Source organism: Spea bombifrons, chromosome 5 (genome assembly GCF_027358695.1).
Source record: "Spea bombifrons isolate aSpeBom1 chromosome 5, aSpeBom1.2.pri, whole genome shotgun sequence".
NCBI classification, from domain to species: Eukaryota; Metazoa; Chordata; class Amphibia; order Anura; family Pelobatidae; genus Spea; species Spea bombifrons.
The window spans coordinates 65,517,161-65,535,884 of NC_071091.1; the positions used below are offsets into that span (position 1 = coordinate 65,517,161).

At 38.5% G+C, this 18,724-nt stretch overlaps 1 protein-coding gene across 1 annotated transcript in view; it reads left to right on the forward strand.

The window, feature by feature from the left end:
- Positions 1-2,053: 2,053 nt before the first annotated feature.
- The window catches only part of DUSP22 (dual specificity phosphatase 22), a 34,033-nt gene continuing 17,362 nt past the window's right edge, over positions 2,054-18,724 (forward strand). The window contains exons 1-3 of the mRNA XM_053466661.1: positions 2,054-2,320; positions 12,663-12,696; positions 17,474-17,556. Coding sequence (XP_053322636.1) covers positions 2,300-2,320; positions 12,663-12,696; positions 17,474-17,556 — 138 coding nt within the window. The 5' untranslated portion in view covers positions 2,054-2,299. The remainder of the gene's footprint in view (positions 2,321-12,662; positions 12,697-17,473; positions 17,557-18,724) is intronic.

Below are 18,724 nucleotides of genomic sequence, written 5' to 3' on the forward strand. Positions count from 1 at the left end.
ATTACCTCCTCTGTTGAACACCTATTTCATGGCTGTGATTGTTTAGAAACTGCTTCAGGGGTACTATCCACTAAGCTAAGCTTATTTCCAAACTTGATGCTTGCGTGATTACTGAATAAGAGTGCCTTTCACCACTCCACTGGCTCCCCATATCCTCCAGAATCAAATTCAACCTTCTAACCCTGCCCTACAGAGCCTTAACAACTTTGCACCGCCCTACTCTACCTTTGTTCCTCTAACGACCTGCAACTCTCTTCTACCATCATTACCGCAATCCTCTCCTATGGTTTCACCCCCTCAACCACCGACTAGATTGTAAGCTCACAAGAGCAGGGCCCTTTTCTCCTTTTGTACCAATTTGTTATTGTTCGTGATTTTAAAATATTCTACTGAATCTGCGCTATATATAATGTAAAAAGAAGATTCACAAACGCAGCATTATAACTACAGTATTTAATGTATTGAGTAGTATTAGTAGCTTTCCTCAAGGATTGACTGCTAGGCAGTTGATGTGCTCTGCTTAAATTTGCTTGCTACTAATTTCTTTTCTTCTGGCTATATTCCCTTTTAGGAGGGTGTTATAAAACTTTCTAACGTGTTACTGGCTATTTAAGCTACCAATCATACCCCTCAAGTGTTTTAAATCCCTTCAATAGGATCCCAATGTTCTAAAAGTCACAATAATGTGTAGATGCCACTGGATTATCCATTAAGCAAACTAGGGACATGCCTAAAAACCTCTTAACCTTGGGGACTTTTGGCCAAGTGCCTGCCATGTGAGCGTTAGTGTGAGTGAGTATGTGTGACTATGGGGGTCTTAATTCTCAAAAAGGGCTTGATTCAGTAACCGATGAGTGGTGGTGAGATGAATGTTTGTACCTCATTGACACAGAAACAGAAGAGAAAAACCTTTCCCTGTTAGAAGTGCTATACTGGCCCAGCATACTTCAAACTGTGGGGTGACTCAAACATGTCATTAATTAACTATGCATCATACATTTCCAACTAACATCTTCTTGCATGAGAGCTCACTGGGGTAGGCCCAACTGATACTCCACGCAATGTTGATGAAGAGAAACTGCAACTGTCTTGCAGATTCATACTTCAGTGAATAAACCCTATCAGAGCAAACAAACCATAGTAGGCAAGTTGCCATATGGAGTGGGCAACATAGTAACAGAGTATACTTAGAGGGCTACGCAAACAGGTAATAATACATGGGTCAGTACATGCCTATGAAAAATATGTATCAGCATTCCTGGGAAAACTATAAATGAGCTGGCTCTTCAGATATTAACCATTTAATAGTCCATCACAAAAATTCTATTGTATTGACTCGTTACAATGGTGAGAAGAGCCCCAGTTGAAAAGCTCACCTATTATAAGATCAGAATAGGCTTTGAAGAAGACCGCTCTTTTATGGGTCTGTAAAAAGTATCCCAGTATGGGGAAATTATAAGCAGGTGACAGTAGCAAAATAATCTTTTTAGAAAGGGAACAAATGTTGTTAGACCAAAAGTCCCTTTTTGTTAAGGTAAATTTTAATTGTTTGGGATCAAGTAAATAAAATCTGCTTTATTTTCTCACTCACAAAGTACATTTATCATTTTGTATCAAAAAAGAGAAGCTGTAGGTTTTTAGAGGCTCCTAGTGACCAGGGAACCATCTCATGTATAAGCAACCGATATAATTACGAATTATGACTGTAACGCATATGCAACAGTTTTTTCAAAGCACTTTAGTTGTGCAACACCAACTAGTGGAATGGCTTAACTGAGAAACTTTTTACACACCGTGAAGTTTCGCTAAAATACAAAATTTTTCTTTTTCTTTAGATGTGATCATTAATTTTACTTTATTCTACTTCTATTATGAAACCTAACATTTTCCTACATCACAAACCAACACTCTAGTTAATGTCCAAACAGCAAAAAGGAAGACTTAACAGCCAAGAAAGGTAAGATTGCTCAGCAGATGTCAGTAATGAGCCTTCATGTGACACAAGACTGTGTAAACAAGGAGTCAGCAAAGGAGGAGACAATCTCAGAGCAAGGCGGATCCTGCCTGAGCAGAAAGCAGTGCTAGCTGCTACACACTGATCACTGAAGAGCCCCTGATCCTGCTATTAGAAGCCTCCCTCCATTCCAAGAATTCGAGCTGACAAGTTAGATCTCTTTAACAGACAGGCACACAACACTGCCCATCTATATACATGACCTAGAAGGATCTGCCCTTAGGAACATAATCAGTACAAGCTTTGCTTCCTGTTGTGCTTGTAAGTGCAGCCCCAGCTACAGCAATGGGTAATGGAATGAACAAGGTACTGTAAACTGCATGGTTATTAATCTCTCTTTTCTCCTAGGTCCATTGTCTCTGCATAGCCTGATGATGTATTTAGTTAACAAGGCCCCACCCTGTGCAAATTCCATGGCTTGTAAGGAAATGATTAGTTAAGGAGCATGCATGCTGTCTTGGTGAATGAGATCATGCTGCAAGGACATGCTCCCCTGCTGTAAATCTAATATGGCATAAAGTCTACAAACTACAGTATAACTTATGGTGGGGGCTAATGTGGCATTAATAGCCGTAACCCTTTTATAGACAGAATTACTATGACATCATTTTACAATATGCTGATGGTATATAACAGGCAGCTCTGATTTGGAGGGGTGTGTCTTGCAGTCATGCTGTGACTGGTACAATCAAATGCCTACTGGGGACGGTGTAGGATTGCCACTGCTTTTAATATACAGGGCAGGGGCTAATGCCTTTCTCTATGCTTGGTTCATTTCATCTGTTATTGGCTGCTTTACTTTATACTGTGTTCTAGTCTACCTCCCTTTGGGGAAGGATTTACATTAAAATTCACAGAAACCCCTTTTTAAACTTGCAGGTTAATTTTTTTAGTGATATAGGTTTATGCATCTACTGTCTTCCTATCGGAAATGTGATTATTGTAAAACATGGTTGTTTGTAAATGAGGTTTTTCTTTTTTTGAGCTGGTTCCTGTCTGTATTGGTCAGTGATGCAGGATGCCACAAACATTACTGGGAATTATTATTTGTTTTATATAGCGCAATCATATTCTGCAGTGCTGTACAATAGAATTCTACAGTATCTGATCCATAAGATAAGAACAAATAAAATTGGGTGACCAGATGGCTCAGTTAAACCAAGTAAAACAGTCCTGCCATGCATGGTACCATGTTTATGTTTCCCTGGCAGAACAGTTGCTCTGTATCCTGAAATGCATTGGTTTTGATTAAAGGTGAGATCTGCCTATCCTGTTTCAGCATAAACAGTAGCCTTAAGCATCTCATCCATTATTGTATTTTATTCAAGGCGCAGCATCTCTTTTGTCTAAACTCATACTGTAGCTGAATCATTTCAAAGGTATCCAAAGTGCTGTTATATTCAAGCATTGTTTGCAGGGCACTAGCTTGTGAATTAAAATCATATCAGTACCGCATGGGTGACTATCCTGTGGAAGAATCGGCTACATTTGGATTACTACGTTTTCTTCAACTTTGGGCGCCCTTCTTTGTCATTAAAGGTGAAAGTACCGGATGTTGTATGCCTTGGACACACAATGGAATAATGATATATAGTGCTTCTATAGTTAGGCACCACTTTATATACAGAGCCGGACTGGAGATAATGGGGCGGACCTGACACTTTGAGGCCAGTGGCCACCTGTTGACATAAGTATGGCCGACAGCTGAAAATGCGAGGCTGTACGCTACTTTTTTTTTGTGGCTGGGCATATTTAGCCACAGTTTGAGTGTGTGACGCTGCCGACCAGCTAGTTTGGGCCCGTATACGTATTATATAAAGTTGAGCAAAGGTGTCCAGGAGACCAAACAGGTATCCTACCCTTTTAAGCTGATTGAGAGTCTTCTACCACCCAAGCCATCCAAAGTCTCGCTTATTTAAATGATTTAAACAAAGACGCTCCAGTTGAGAAATGGTGAATACTGCTGCTCTCGGTATCTCCTCTCTCTTTATAAACTCCTGTAAGCCAAATTGTTATGTACTACTTGTTATGTCCTGTTTACCCATTGTACAGCACTGCTGCATATGGCAATAACTAAAATTTTATTGGGTTGTTTTCTCCTCTTGATTACTGTTGTCATTTGCGTATTGGCATCATGTATACACTGAAAAACAAAGAATTAAAAAAGAACAATAAGGCAGCACATGAGCAGTGATCACTGCTCAGGGAAGCTGCCAGATACCATGGCAACAATTTTCAAAGACTATCTTGCGTGCTGGCAGCTGACCTGTTGGATCAGCTTGTCAGCATGCAGAAACAACTGATTTGAATACCAGCCTCAAATCAGAGGTATAAACAGACATTTATTATGAAATTGTATACATTAATTTATAGCTTTTATATTTTTTTTGTAAAGGAGCAGTAGCCCCATATTTTTTATTTGTCAACAGATTCATCTGTACCGTATGCTACCAAATCAAGCATAGCAATTGTCATTTGCTATGCTTTTTAGTAAATATAGCAATTAGTAATTAGTAGATTGTAGCAAGATATCACTACGTCGTATTATATAGGAAGAGAAAAGTTATTATACCTCATAATGTTTCTAGAGGTGAAGATTATTTTTAACTTTTAAATTGTAATAAGAGGATATCCAGAAAGGAAATATGTTAAGAGATGTTGATTTGAGGAGGGGATTAGTTGATGAACATTTGTGCTGAAGATTACTTTACAACCAAGCTTATAATAGAAGCAAGCAAAAGAAAGATAAGAGGCAGGAAGGACAAGTAACTGTTGGGTAACAGTAGGTGAGGCAGGAAATGACCGGGACATGCAGTTATAACATTAGCATTAGAGAAGAATGTATGTTATGGTTGAATTTAAGTCAAAGTCAGAGGTGACTTTATTTGTTATAGGGTATACGTTCATACCGTTTACTAAAGATTTACTTTTGAAGGATGTACTGACATGCCATGCAAAACAGAAGCTATTTGTTGCCGCTCAAATTTTTTCCTTCAGTGTCATCTTTACGACCTTGTCTTTTTCTGCTTAGGCCACCTTTTTATCCTATTAACAGTAGGGGATCCGAAATGGATACCTGTCAAATTTGGTCGAATATGACTTCGTTAAACTAGCTGAAAATATAGATAAGAACACTTGTGGTACTCTTACACAATGCCAGCATAAAGTTTTGAGAGATTTAGCTTCCAATACTGATGTAGTAATAAAGAATGCGGATAAAGACGGTGATCATGGATAAATCCTATTACATTAAAAAAGCCACCAGGCAGTTATTTGATCCTAAGACTATAAAATAACTAGTGATAAGTTGAGGGATGATTACAACATCCTCCTCTAATTTTGAAAAAGATGATTCTCCTATAGTAGTGAAATCAATAAGATTGGAACTATAATCTGGAAATCTTAAAATATTGAAATAGGATGAACTACATGAAAAACATTTTTTATATGAAAACATTTTATTGAAAGGTATTCAGTTTGTCCCCCAAAAATGTAAAACATTAGGCAATATTTTGTTCCACAAGTAAACCTAAAGAACAACCTACATGTTATGTACTGTAGGAATGTTTCCATGTGGACACACGATCTGCAGATGGTACCCATTTGTTAATGTAGAAAAATATGTTACATCTACAATAACTAAACATACTTTTAGTATTAACTAATCTATTAATTGTACCACTTGTAATGTGGTTTATTTGATAACACGTGGTATTTAATACGTGGGTCGTACAACACTTATGCTTAAAGAGAATTAGGGAACATCCTGCTAGTATAGAATCACAGATTTTCTGCTCCCCTTGGGAAACCGCTTGCGTTGTGTAACAATGGAGATTTTAAATATTGTATGTTTATGGGAATAGAATGATTCATTAGTCCTCCTAGCAGTGGTGATGTGCCTACTTACCCTAACCGATGCAAATTGTATTGGATCTGTTATTAGGCCAAGAGAAAACCCTTTGGTTTAAACTCTTGGTACGATGTATCATGCTGTCTGGATTAGTTTCCCTAGAGGTGATGAAGTGTTTGTTTACATTGATCTATGTGAGATGTATTGTATTTTATTTCATTATTAGGACATTTTTTTAATCCAAATATTGTGTTATGTTTTCTCACTCTCTGAAGATACACATAGATAAAGATTCGTAATTTCAAATATAATTATGAGCCTAGTGATCTATTGTAAATATTTCTTTATAATTGTTTCTTTATATTGAACAATTTGATACGTCCTGACTTGTACCCTTAAGGCAAGTATTTTTCTCTACTTTATGATTGGTTGTGTGGTAAACATATCATGTGTTTTTACTTTTTTTTAATTTGTGAGTCTATGTAAGTATTTACCATAATGAGAAAGTTAGCTAGCTTTTGACAAAGCACCTTTCGGTGCGAAACGTGTTAAGCAGGTTTCTTCTGCTGTGGTATCAGTGAGTTCCACCGCCTGGTATGTTGTTTTGTCTTGGTATTTATTTTACTACAATATTTGGTATTTGTACTAGTACAAAACCACCTGGGATAGCAGGGAATTCTTGGCATAAACGTTCTTTTCCTTGCTAATCCAGAGGTGATTATGCCCATTATTATTGCTTTTATAATCCTTATGGATGGATCTTTGTTAGGGGAGTGGCGTTTGCCCTACCTGTGAAAAGACGTGCCTAGTGGTAACTGCAAAGTTGATAATAAACCTATAGATTGCACATATTTATTGCACATTAGCTATTATTTCCACAGTGGGATCTATTGATCGCATTAGAGGCGAAAACAGCATACTTGGTTGTGTGGAAATGATCCCTGTTGGGTTACAGAAACACAAAAATTGTGTTTCAGGAGCCATGCAAATAAACGTTAGCTAAATATAATATGTCTTCGTTGGGGTTCGGTACGTGGACCTTTACATGTAATTAGTAAAAAAAGAAAAAAAAAATTCTAGCAAACCCAGTGAACCAGTGACTGCTGGTAAAGCTAGTCATGGAACTTTTGGAGGGAAAATTGGCTAATTAACAGTACACACAGAAAACCGGTACCTACTGTGTTGGTTATACATTAGATCACTTGAACCATATAAACTTTACCAAACCCCAAGTTCCCCCAGAATGCATTCTTATGAACCAGTCTGTTTCTTAATCTAAGTAATTTATCTCGCTGTGTTTTTTTTTGTCCACTGAATAAATTAATATATGTCAATCATCCACAGTCCATATCCATGTAAAACAATTCCTATTAAAATGCTGGGATGTTGTGATCTCACCTGTAGTACTAGATGTTTTTTTATCTACTGGTATTCAAGTGGGATGTGAAGTGTTTAGTTTCACTGGCATGAAAGAGCTAAGTACATGAGCTGAGACCATTAACATTTTACCTTACTGAATGAAGCATGCTGTTGTATCATTTTTCCTCACTTCATTCATAATCTGTTGCTGGCATCAGGTCCAACTCTCAACATTCCACTTGTGCCTGAACATCACTCTACCGATTACTCACCTCTGCTCAAAACTAATGGAATGTCCTTGGGTTCCCCAAAGTAATTCTGTTTCTTGAGCCAAGCCATATGAAACCTAAATCTACTTTTTTTCCCCAAATCATTGGAATATATTCTACTGAACGTTTTGGAAGTGTCACAAATAGCTGTCATTTTTGTTTTGAAATTCAAACTGTCTGAATGCTCATGTGGCTCTCTGATGACCATACATGGGGATATTCTAAATTAACTTTGAGATTCTTCAAATATTAAAACCTTAATATCCCATTATGCAGATCCTACATAGCGACTTATCAAATGTGTTAACCAAATGGCTCTAATTCTGTTCCTTATGGAAAACTTGACTTTATCATTATTGAAAGATACATTTAAGTAAGTCACCTGCATTCAAGCAGGAATATCAACCATAACATACTGGTAGCAAAAGCAACGATGAAGAGTATGAATGAGTCAGCTCCAGACTTTGATTTCCCAGGTATGCTAATGACCTTTTGGTTGTAGACCAAAATAAGATTAAACAGCTATGTGGTAAATAAAAATGCACCACAATTTTAGCGTTAGTGAGTAGGTGTACTTATTAAACAAGGAGTTGTGAAATCTGTTATGTCTGCATGATACGGTGTGTAATGAAATGCCTGAAACCTTTTAAAGCATTGGAATTTTTGATGTATTTGGGTTTATTCAGTCAATACGTTTGCAGGATAGATGTGAAAAATGAATAAAGCCATATTAGCCCAAAAAAATTGAATATTTATTCGCAGTTGATAAGTTTTTCTTGGGTCAATGTAGAAAAAGGAATAAACTTGTACAAGCTTTCGAAAACTCAGAGGTGTTTTCTTCAGATGGATTCAATACCCTTTCAATGTTGGTCCAATAAAAAGATACTTTGTGTACTCCTACCAGTTGTTCCCTTAAAGCTATAGTCCCTGTTGGATCCCTATTTACCATTTTGATCTCCTGGCTTCTGACCTTGGCTTGTTTCTGGAATTTGTGATACTCTATTGACCCGACCTTGACTAAGTACCTGGACTCTGCTTTCTACTTTACCTGCCCTACCTTGGTGTTATGTGCTTCATTAAACCACTGGCTGCTTTTGAACCCTAGGATAGTTTGTGGCTTTTATTTTTGTAATCCCGGCGCTACGCTCCACTGACCCAACCACGACAGTATGATTGTATTACATTACATTTATAAAGTGCCCGCCGATTCTGTAGCACTGGTTAATCCATAGAACACAAAGAAAATAGAGTGTAAAGAAACAGTGTAGATTTCAAGACTATTACAGATAAGTCTGAAATGATAAACCTTCAGTAATACCCTTCATGTTTTGATTGCCTAGTCGACAAGTAATTCTCTATTACATGTAATTCTTTTTTGTAGTTTTCAAACAATCTATGTCGGTATTCGTTACATGCACTTGCTAATGGATGCATTGGCTCTACATTTACATCTAAAGTGATCATAGCAGGGTGCAAGGATTGATGGAAAATCGAAATTGACCTTTTGTGTCGATAATGGTCGCCTTGTAAATGCCCAGTTGGCTTTCTATTATTAGCAACATGAACCAACTTACTTCTTATAATACCTTATAACTTTTTAATGTAATGCACAAACTAACCCAGTTTATATGTTTAAAAACTATAAATGTCCTAATGTTTTTAATATTTTTTTATAGGTTTTTGGGGGATCTTGTGCATATTGTTTAATGCTTCTTATTACTTTGATGTGAGCAGTAGCCAAGCAGTGAGCAGTACCAACTTGCTACTAGGGGTCCTATTCTGCAACACCCCTCATGTTAACCCCTTAGGTCCCTCATGATAAGAAACACCCAATTCCAATATTACCGTATTTGCTCGATTATAAGATGAGGTCTTATAATCGGGGTCGTCTTATAATCAGACCCAGCTGCAGGGGACCTGGATCCTCCTGTCTCCCCCCCCCCCGCCCCACTTACCGGTGCTTCTGAGTCCCCGGTGTGCAGCCGGGACAGTGTGTAGATGTCTACGCAATTCGCGTAGACAACTTACGCTGCAGCCGGAAGGAGGTGTGGCTAGCAGCGGGGGTTGTCTGCGTCCATCGCGCAGACCTTCCCCGACTGTCAGAGAGAATTGGCCGCACTGGTGCGGGGACATCTACACGCTGCCCCGGCTGCATGACAGGGGAGTCAGAAGCACCGGTAAGTTTGGGGGGGGAGCAGGGGAGTGTTAAATGGGGGGCATAAGGCATTTCTGGAGGCAGAGTGTTCTATGAAATGCCTTTTAACCCCCTTAATGCCACTCTGCCTCCAGAAATGCCTTTTTAACGCTCTATACGCCACTCTGCCTCCTGAAATGCCTTAAACCTCCCTATATGCCACTCTGCCCCATAATATGCCTTTTAACCCCTTAATGCCAGAGTGGCATATAGGGGTATAAGGCATTTCTGGAGGCAGAGCGGCACATAGGGGGTCAAAAGGCATATCATGGGGCACAGTGGCACATAAGGTTAAAAGGCATATCATGGGGCACAGTGGCATATAGGGGGTATAAGGCATTTCTGGGGCAGATGTGCATAACTGGGGGGGCAGGTTGGAAAATAGAAGAAAATAAAACCCAAATATTTTTCTCAATCATAGCTTTTATTTAAAAAAAAAAAAAAATAGTTTACATGAATTAACATTTACTGGTAAATCTTTTTTCCTATAGGGTCGTCTTATATTCAGGCTTTTTTTTTTTTCCTAAATTAATATTCAGATTTGGGGGGTCGTCTTATAATCAGGGTTGTCTTATAATCGAGCAAATACGGTATTTTCTTTTTTATTATGTTACCGTTTAATAATTTTACATTCCCTTATTTGAAGAACAGGGGGGTACGCCACAGTCATTTACCCATATAATGGTTTCCAGGTATCATGTACATGTCAAAGAACATAACTTTAGTTAACTAGTTAGATCAAAAGAAGTTAACTTTGTGTAACTCCATGAGCAGCTTGTCACGATGTGGAATCCTACTGACATAAAGTGCTAATTAAGATAAATTAATTGCATACCGCTGCAATGCAGTCTTTATACACATTAAAATTCCATTTTAGAAAATTGATATTTGCCTTGAACTGAAAGTATGGTTTAAAGAGTAGTTGTAGTTGTAAAAACAATGTTTTTGTTGACACACTGTAGTAATTCTTAAAAGAACATTGAGTAAGAAGAGCAAGACATGACTCCTTCGGGCCGAGTCTCTGGTTGGCAGTAATTGAAAGGCTGTATTTCGGTAGCATGCTCTGTTAACCGTTGGCCGCGAAGCTCTTCTGTGGCTGCTGTAGATGAGAATTCCTGTTATTTCAAATTGTCTCCTCTCTTACCAATAAGGCTACATAAGGAATGATGCCCTGTAAAGTGAGTGAAACATAGTCTTTGTCAATAAAATAAAAATACATCAATGCCAGAGAAGAAAATAAAAACCAAGCATTATCTTTAGGGCTGCAGCTAACGATTATTTTCATAATCGATTAGGTGGCCGATTATTTTTTTCGATTAATCGGCTAAAAAATAAATGTACATTTTTCAATTATTTAAAATAACTGGATGTTAAAAACAAACGGCAGAAAAAAAAAATGCATTTCTTGTTTTTATTTCCCAACCTGCCCCCCCCCCCAGATATGCACATCTGAGCCCAGGCTTGCCACACTGCCTCCCAGATGCCACATACCCCCAGATATGCCACACTGCCTCCCACAAATGCCAAGCTGCCTCCCAGATATACCACTCTGCCCTCCCCACATATGCCTTTATACAGCCTGATATGCCACTGTGCCCCCTGATATGCCTTATACCCCCAGATATGCCTTATACCCCTCCAGATATCCCATAGTGCACTCATAGATTCACAGACTCGTTTGCAGCACACAATACTTTTCTAAATAAGTACTGGGTTAATCTTCACTGCCCCAAGGATTTAGATTCCCCTTAGTTTGCCCCCCCCCCTTTTACCTCTAACTGCACCTGAAGTTAACCTTATTAAATTAATTAAACCCTCAGTCCTCAGCATTAAATTAATCCTAAAGACCCCATCAACCATAACTGCCCCTAAATTAACCCTAAACACCCTATCAACCATAACTGCCCCTAATTTAACCCCCACCTCCCCGTTAATTTTAGCAGCCCAAATATTAATTTTATACTCGAAGATGAGTGGACACTATAGGAAATGGGCGGGGACAATCGTCAGTGTGACTGCAGGGAGGGACTGGGAGAAAAAAGGGGCGGGACCAATCAGAGTGACTGCAGGGAGGGACTGTAAGTAGTAATTGCTGTGAGTCACACTGAATGAAACCTATTATAAAACGAGTGGAGCCTTTATTAAAGTTAAGGGGATTTCACTTCATATTTCTGTGTGATGTGGGTGATGTTATACAGGCTTGCATTGAGAGTGTGTTGGGTAATTTTGTAGGGCAGATGTTGCAGTGTTTATAGTATTGGCATGGGATGGTACTTTATCTAGTTTAACACAGTCCTCCTTTCAGCCCCTTCTTTCTTTTCAAATTCACACCTTGCAGCTGCATATCCATTACTTGATCAAGTACTCAAAATAGCTTTCTTGGTGTCACCCAGCAGTTAATGATATGGATACTATGACAGGGTTGAAAGCATTCTTCTACTGCTTGTTGACCCTGTTGCGAAGATATTAAAATGTTGCTATGACTGGAGGAAGTGCTCGGCCTTGTTACATAGGCTGATAGTGTGAAGCCATTTATTTATAGTCTATTCGCTCATGGATGATAGCGTTAACCGCACTTGTTTCCTTATCTTGCACAATGGGAATGTAATGCTATTAAAAACAAGTTAAATTGCAGTCTTAAAACACAGTAAGTAGCTGGGGGGGGGACAGGAAGGGTGAAATACATATGCTAATGTTTTGTGTAATTGGAATGGTACCTCAAAGTCACTGGTCTAAAATATTACATGCAATATATACATTTTTGGCCAAATGAAGGACACAGAAGCCACTATTGGATAATATAATAATACATTCCAATCACTAAAATGGCTAAAATGGTCTCAAAATGATGAGTGCTTGGAAATCCTGAATCTAATTTTATGTATACAACAATTATACAGTGACTTACGATCTATAAATTGTCCAGTTCAAAATCTATATTTTAGTAACTGTTTTTTTTTTTTTTGTGTCTTACAGATTCTTCCTGGGTTGTTCATCGGGAATTTTAAAGGTAACATACTTGACTTTTATATATGTATTAAGTCTACCTCTGAAGAGATGAAACTTGTTGGAGCCTGTGGGATGCCAGTTACCATAGGTTCCTTACACCTACTTAGATGAACACTTTTATAATTGTATATCCACCTCCTCCATGATTCATACAAATACTTCAATTTAGGTAAAGCTGTCTTAGTGCTGTGGATCCGATTCCCATGATGTACATAGAGTAGTCAAAATGAGTTGTTCCTCTTGCTAAGTAAGCATAGTGATCAACTAGCGCTTAAAACAACTACCTTTGAAACAAGGTAGTAGTTCTGGGCTAGCTGGTGTTAAAAAAAAAAAAAAAAATAACAATGGGTTAAAACATGTCAGATAATTGAAGAGTGCAAAATATTATGGACCCAAGAACACCTTCAAAATAACAATTTTGTTTCTAGTGAATTTCAAACCCTGTAATTCCATGTAAACAGCGGCAGAAAGTGATGGCAATTACTGGTCATAACCTGTGCTCTACTAACAGAACAGACTGGTAGTCTCTTAGATAGGGATGTTTTTGTGGTGCCCACGGTGATGATGAAGGATCTTATTTCCTCGTCGGGTTAGTACTAAAGACAATTTCCCTAAACCTTGTTGCAGACTAAGTGCACGGACAGGGTAATAGTTTATCAGCAGTTGGGTACTTGCAGCAGACCAATGAGCCATACCCAAAGTAGGATTTTACAGGAATGGTGCTTGGAACGCAGTTTTTTCAGTTTCTAGATCTTAACCCGCAAGAGATGATCAGAAATACAGAATCAACTGACTTTGGTACCTGGGATGCTCCTGTTCGCCTTTCTATAGGACACAAGCGGACTCATGCAGCTGTGAGAAATCAGAATTGACCACTATGGCTGTAGCATTCTTTCAACTCCTCATAGAGTCCATACTATGATGAGTTATGTCAACTTTTGGTGCAAACTGTTGACAGAGAGTTGTAACAACATGATTGTTGAACCCAATAAATTAGCCTGGTGTATAGTTAATACCTTGTCTTACTGTTTTAGAAAAATATTTTTCCTTTTTCTTATGACAGCTGTTACTATTGATGTTGGCAACGAAGAATTATGACAAAACAATCTGCCTTTTTTACTGTCCTGTGTTTAGTGTGCTGCAGTGAGTCAGCTAGATGATGGATATAATGGGTCTTGATGGAAGGAAATAAAGGCACTTTTAATTTTGGTTTTCACTTAACTGCATTAAGCAGATAGGCTGTCATGGAAAAAATAATTGAATCTAATGTGTTTCAACAGCAGTGCTGCAAAAATATTGTTTGTGGAGCATAGCTGTTAACAGAAGGAACAAACCCTATGGGGAAGAAAGAATAAAACTAGGCCTGAGAATGTGATTTAGTGGGTCATTGCATACTTTGTAGATGTAGATGCACTTGTTCTTCAGTGTGCTGTCTATAGTTGTCAAACTATATACTGTCTTACCATTTATATTTAGCCATACGTAAAGAATACTGTACCAGTTGGTCATAGTACGTAAAGCTTTTGGCAATTAAATGTTAAAGTAAGTAAACGCAAATGGGTTTATATTAACAGTATGACAACCTTGACTGTTATAACCAAATGTCTGCTTACCATTATTGTTGCTTGTGCAGCTGAATCAATGTTTAGAGTGCAGCTGCATGCTACAAAAGAATGGGAACACCCTCTCCCCTGATTGGAGGAACGGGGAGTGGGTGTGCCAGGAGGCTCTGCCCTTTTGCAAATTGTCGCTTATATAAGTTGGTCATTTCTGTGTTTCTGATAACTTCCTGTGAAAAGCATCTCCTGAGTGTTGATTATCCCAAATGTCACGCTAGGCCTATAAGTCTATTCCATTTAAGAGAAGAGGGTAATCAATGGACCACAGTGTGCATGATACATCAGCAAGGAGTAACTGCCCGGAGACAAGATGACCTTTCTTCCTTTAGGAAATCACTACAGATGCTTAGTCTTATTCTAAGAATTATTAAACAAATTATTAGTAATTCAGTAGGCAGGGTTTAGTGTTACTATGGCCATAAGATGTGAGTAAATCTCCAATTGTTATATAGTCCCAGGCTAGTCCTGTATTTATGTGTGTCAGTCTTTGTGTCTTTGCCCTCTTTTCCCTGTATCATCTTTCTTCTCCCTATGTCCCAGTTTAAGATTTCCTATCCTTGCTTAAAGGAGAAGCATCTGATCCAGGCTCCTCACTCCATCCCTTGTGTGCCTTGTTTCCCTGTCCTCTGTTGTGTCCTGTACCATGTATGTCTTGTCTGGCTATGTTTCTTGCTCGTCTCCCTGTTCCTTGTTCTGTCCCCCTTGCTTGCTATGTTCTCCTGTACTCTGCTTAGCTTCCCTACTCCCAGCCTGCAGCATCCTGCACATTCCTCTGCTATGTCAGGGCCCTGGTGTGTGGCCGCACAACCCTAGGTGCTCAACACCCTGGGGCGTACAGTCGCCCTGAGCCAGGTCCTGTCCAACTCTGCTCTTGCACAGTGACTCCTGAAATTCTGTATGGACCCAGTTCGTGACGCTTTTTATATGACTGTTTAGTTTACTTATTTGATGTTCAATAGGCTCAATCTGCCTTCTCGTTTACACGTACTCGCACATTAGCATAACTAACAGGTTGACATGCCAGCATCATGAATGAGTCCTAGTTGGGTGCAATCCAGAATCCAGCCAGGAATTGTTACTTATTAATCTGAAAGTCAACGATCACTGATTACTGGAAAAAAATGTCATGTTCGACAAGTAGGATGTATAAAGGAGCAGGGTCCCGGCACTTTTCCAGAGTCCACTGTCTTACTGCTGTCACAGGGATGCCCTCTTCTGTAATTGGGACATACCAAAGTAAATGACTTCTGTACTACCATTTGGTTATGACAACTGCATGTAGTCTTAAATTAGAAATGTGTTCATGGAGTGCTAATTCCACCTTTCAGCATGTGTCTGGAAAAGCCTTCTTCCTGTGTCACTGGTATGCAAATTTGTCACAAATATTTTCTTTCATGGAACATCATCACAGAAGTCATTACTATAAATCCCTTATGACAGTTTAGATTCTTTGTGTCATGTACAGTGTATTTTTATATCTACTTTCTATACTTTCTATATGTACTGCAGAAATATAAATTCTGCACAGCATATCTAGCTATAAAACCTAATCTAACTAGCACATTTCCCCCCACGTTTTCATAAATCAAACAAACAAACAAAAACTTCCTCTCCATTAAATCATAGTATGTTTTAAATGTAAATAGCCGGTTCGGTGCATGGTGGTTCTCTGCCTAGTACACATGCACTGATAGAATGATGGGTCAGCAGTACCAAGACTTATTTCATATAAAAACTGAATCAAGAAAAGTTGGATTTTCTGACCATTATGAAATGGAACCGAGTTATACTATCTCTTTGGGATAGGCTATAGGATTTTGAGGAAAGCTTTATTATTATTATTATTATTATTATTATTATTATTATTATGCCATGCGGCTCTATGTGCATTCAGTACTCGGCACTCTATGCATTAGATATATTAGACAGATGTCTATGGATTAGATAGATGCCAAGCTTCCTTTGTACATTTACATACAATGATTACCACAGTTGTTATACAAAGGTATTTGTTGCTGAATGATTAACCCCAGAAATCATATTACTATTCGTAAAATACATACAAAAGAGGTACGATACTAGCTCAGACACAAATGGAGAGTGCTTAACTAACCTGTCCTATGGCGAATTGGTGATCAAAGAGATTTAAGCTCACTTGTATGTACCATTATACATCAACATATCAGACTTGTCCTGCAAGGTCCGTCGGTCAATATGAGGCCTTGAAGGGTACCAGTTATGCTATATTAACTTGGCTACTCTCACCTTTTTTGCGTATGTATCATTCATATAAATCTTTGTCAATTATAGTTGCATTTAACAAGTTTTCAATGCCTTGGATATTGCTGTGATTACTTTGTTTTACATTCATAATACTTGTCCTTTTTAAGTTGTTTGGTAATATTTAGATATCACACACTTCTCGTAATTCACTCAAACAAAAATTCCAAAAACCTGCTTTACAGCATACAGTAATAAGAATTCTTGTTAACACCCCAAATTACCGGTAGATCCTTACAGAAAAATCTTGTATGTTTACTAACCATTACTATGTTCTAGGAGTTACGTATAAAGGGCATTACTGGTGTATAGCGGTAAAATTGGCCCGCCATGTGGAATGTTTATTGGTCACTACTGTGATAGCTCCTCGTTTAGCGGTTTGTACCATAATAGCTCTTTACACAACACCTATATTCAGTCTAGTGGTCAGCTTCATCGTCATCTGTAAAGGAGCTGTGCCTCCTGAAACATAAAGGAGAGTAAGGAAATGATACTGCAATTGTTACTGCCCATATACTGCCAATACGATATTTAGGGAAAGAGAGTGTTCCTACCAAGTGTGTAAAACGAGAGAATGACTGCTGTTGACAGAACTGAATTTCTCTCAGAGACTTAGATGTTTATTTTATTAAACCATTTCTAACATTTAATATGGGAATGTAATATTTCCACTCAGAAAAAATCATCCAAAGTATCATCTTTATGATGTGAATTAGTTGAGCCAACGATATCATAGGGTAAAGTCTGAAATATTAAAAATAAGCCATCAATAAATCATAAAGTGTAAAGTGTTGTACTGTATACCTATATATTAATGTTGTGTTGATTTGTTTGGTAGATACCACACTAATAGTTTTTGTCTGTATAATGTCATTGCAGATGCTCGGGATATTGAACAACTACAGAAGAATAACATTACTCACGTTCTGTCAATACATGACAGTGCCAGGCCTATGCTAGAGGTAAGCACTGACTTATTCTTCATATTTACCTTCACCCTGTTCCCTGGCACCTGCAAAACATTTGACTGGCTTCTAATTCAATGTAGCACATTTTTGAGAACATGCTTTTGCAGAATGTGCATGTGGTAGATTTATAACTCTTTTAGCACCACCTATGCATATTTTTTGTATTGCATTCTCAATGTTGGGTTATAAACCTTGAAAGGGAGGCTTAAAGGGGAACTCATGTGGTTATATTATTGCCATTATTAGCATTTTTTGAGTTTCTAGTTTTTGCATGTTTTCAGGCAGCTGCATATTAGCCATCTGTATGTGCACGATCTCTGTAATCTTAGCCACATCGACTAGACAAACACCCTCGGAGACAATCTCCGCTACTGCCCTTCACTTCCGCTGGGGCTTCTATGATGGAGCACTGGTGTCACATGGCCTTCTGGTGCTCAGTCATAGAAGCTCCAGCGAAAGTGCTGGCCAGCTGCGGAGGTTTATCTGACACCCACCGGCTGCCCCCACTAGACACCAGGGAGTCGGGGGTGGGGGCAGAGTGGTGTATCAGGGGGCAGAGTGGTATAGGAGGGTTTTATAAGGCATATTAGGGGGGCAGAGTGGCATATCGGGGGCAGAGTGGCAAATAGGGGGATATAAGGCATATCAGGGGGGCATAAGACATACATGGGGTGGAGTGGCATATAGAGGGGTATAAGGCATATCAGGGGGCACAGTGGCCTATCAGTGGCTTATATGGGGGTATAAGGCATATTAAGTGGTATAAGACATATCGGGGGCACAGTGGCATATAGGGGTATAAGGCATATCTGGGGGCAGAGTGGCAAGCCTGAGGTTAGATTGGCATAACTGGGGGGCAGGTTGGCAAATAACAGGAAATAACAAGAAATGCATTCTTCTCAATCATAGTTTTTTATTAAATATGAAAAAATTGTTTACTACTAAGACTTTTTGAGGTATAAAACCTAGTTTGCGAAATAGTGTGTTTGGGTTCTTGTACATTTAAATATAGGAAATTAAAATAAGAAGGCAGTTAGAGAAATTCCATTGTGATAAAGATAAGTGTTGTGTAGAGTACAATGACATGTTAATGTCAATTTTAAGTTTTTTTTTATTCTGCTGGTTTTTTTTTTTAACACCCAGTTTGTTCATTAAATGATTT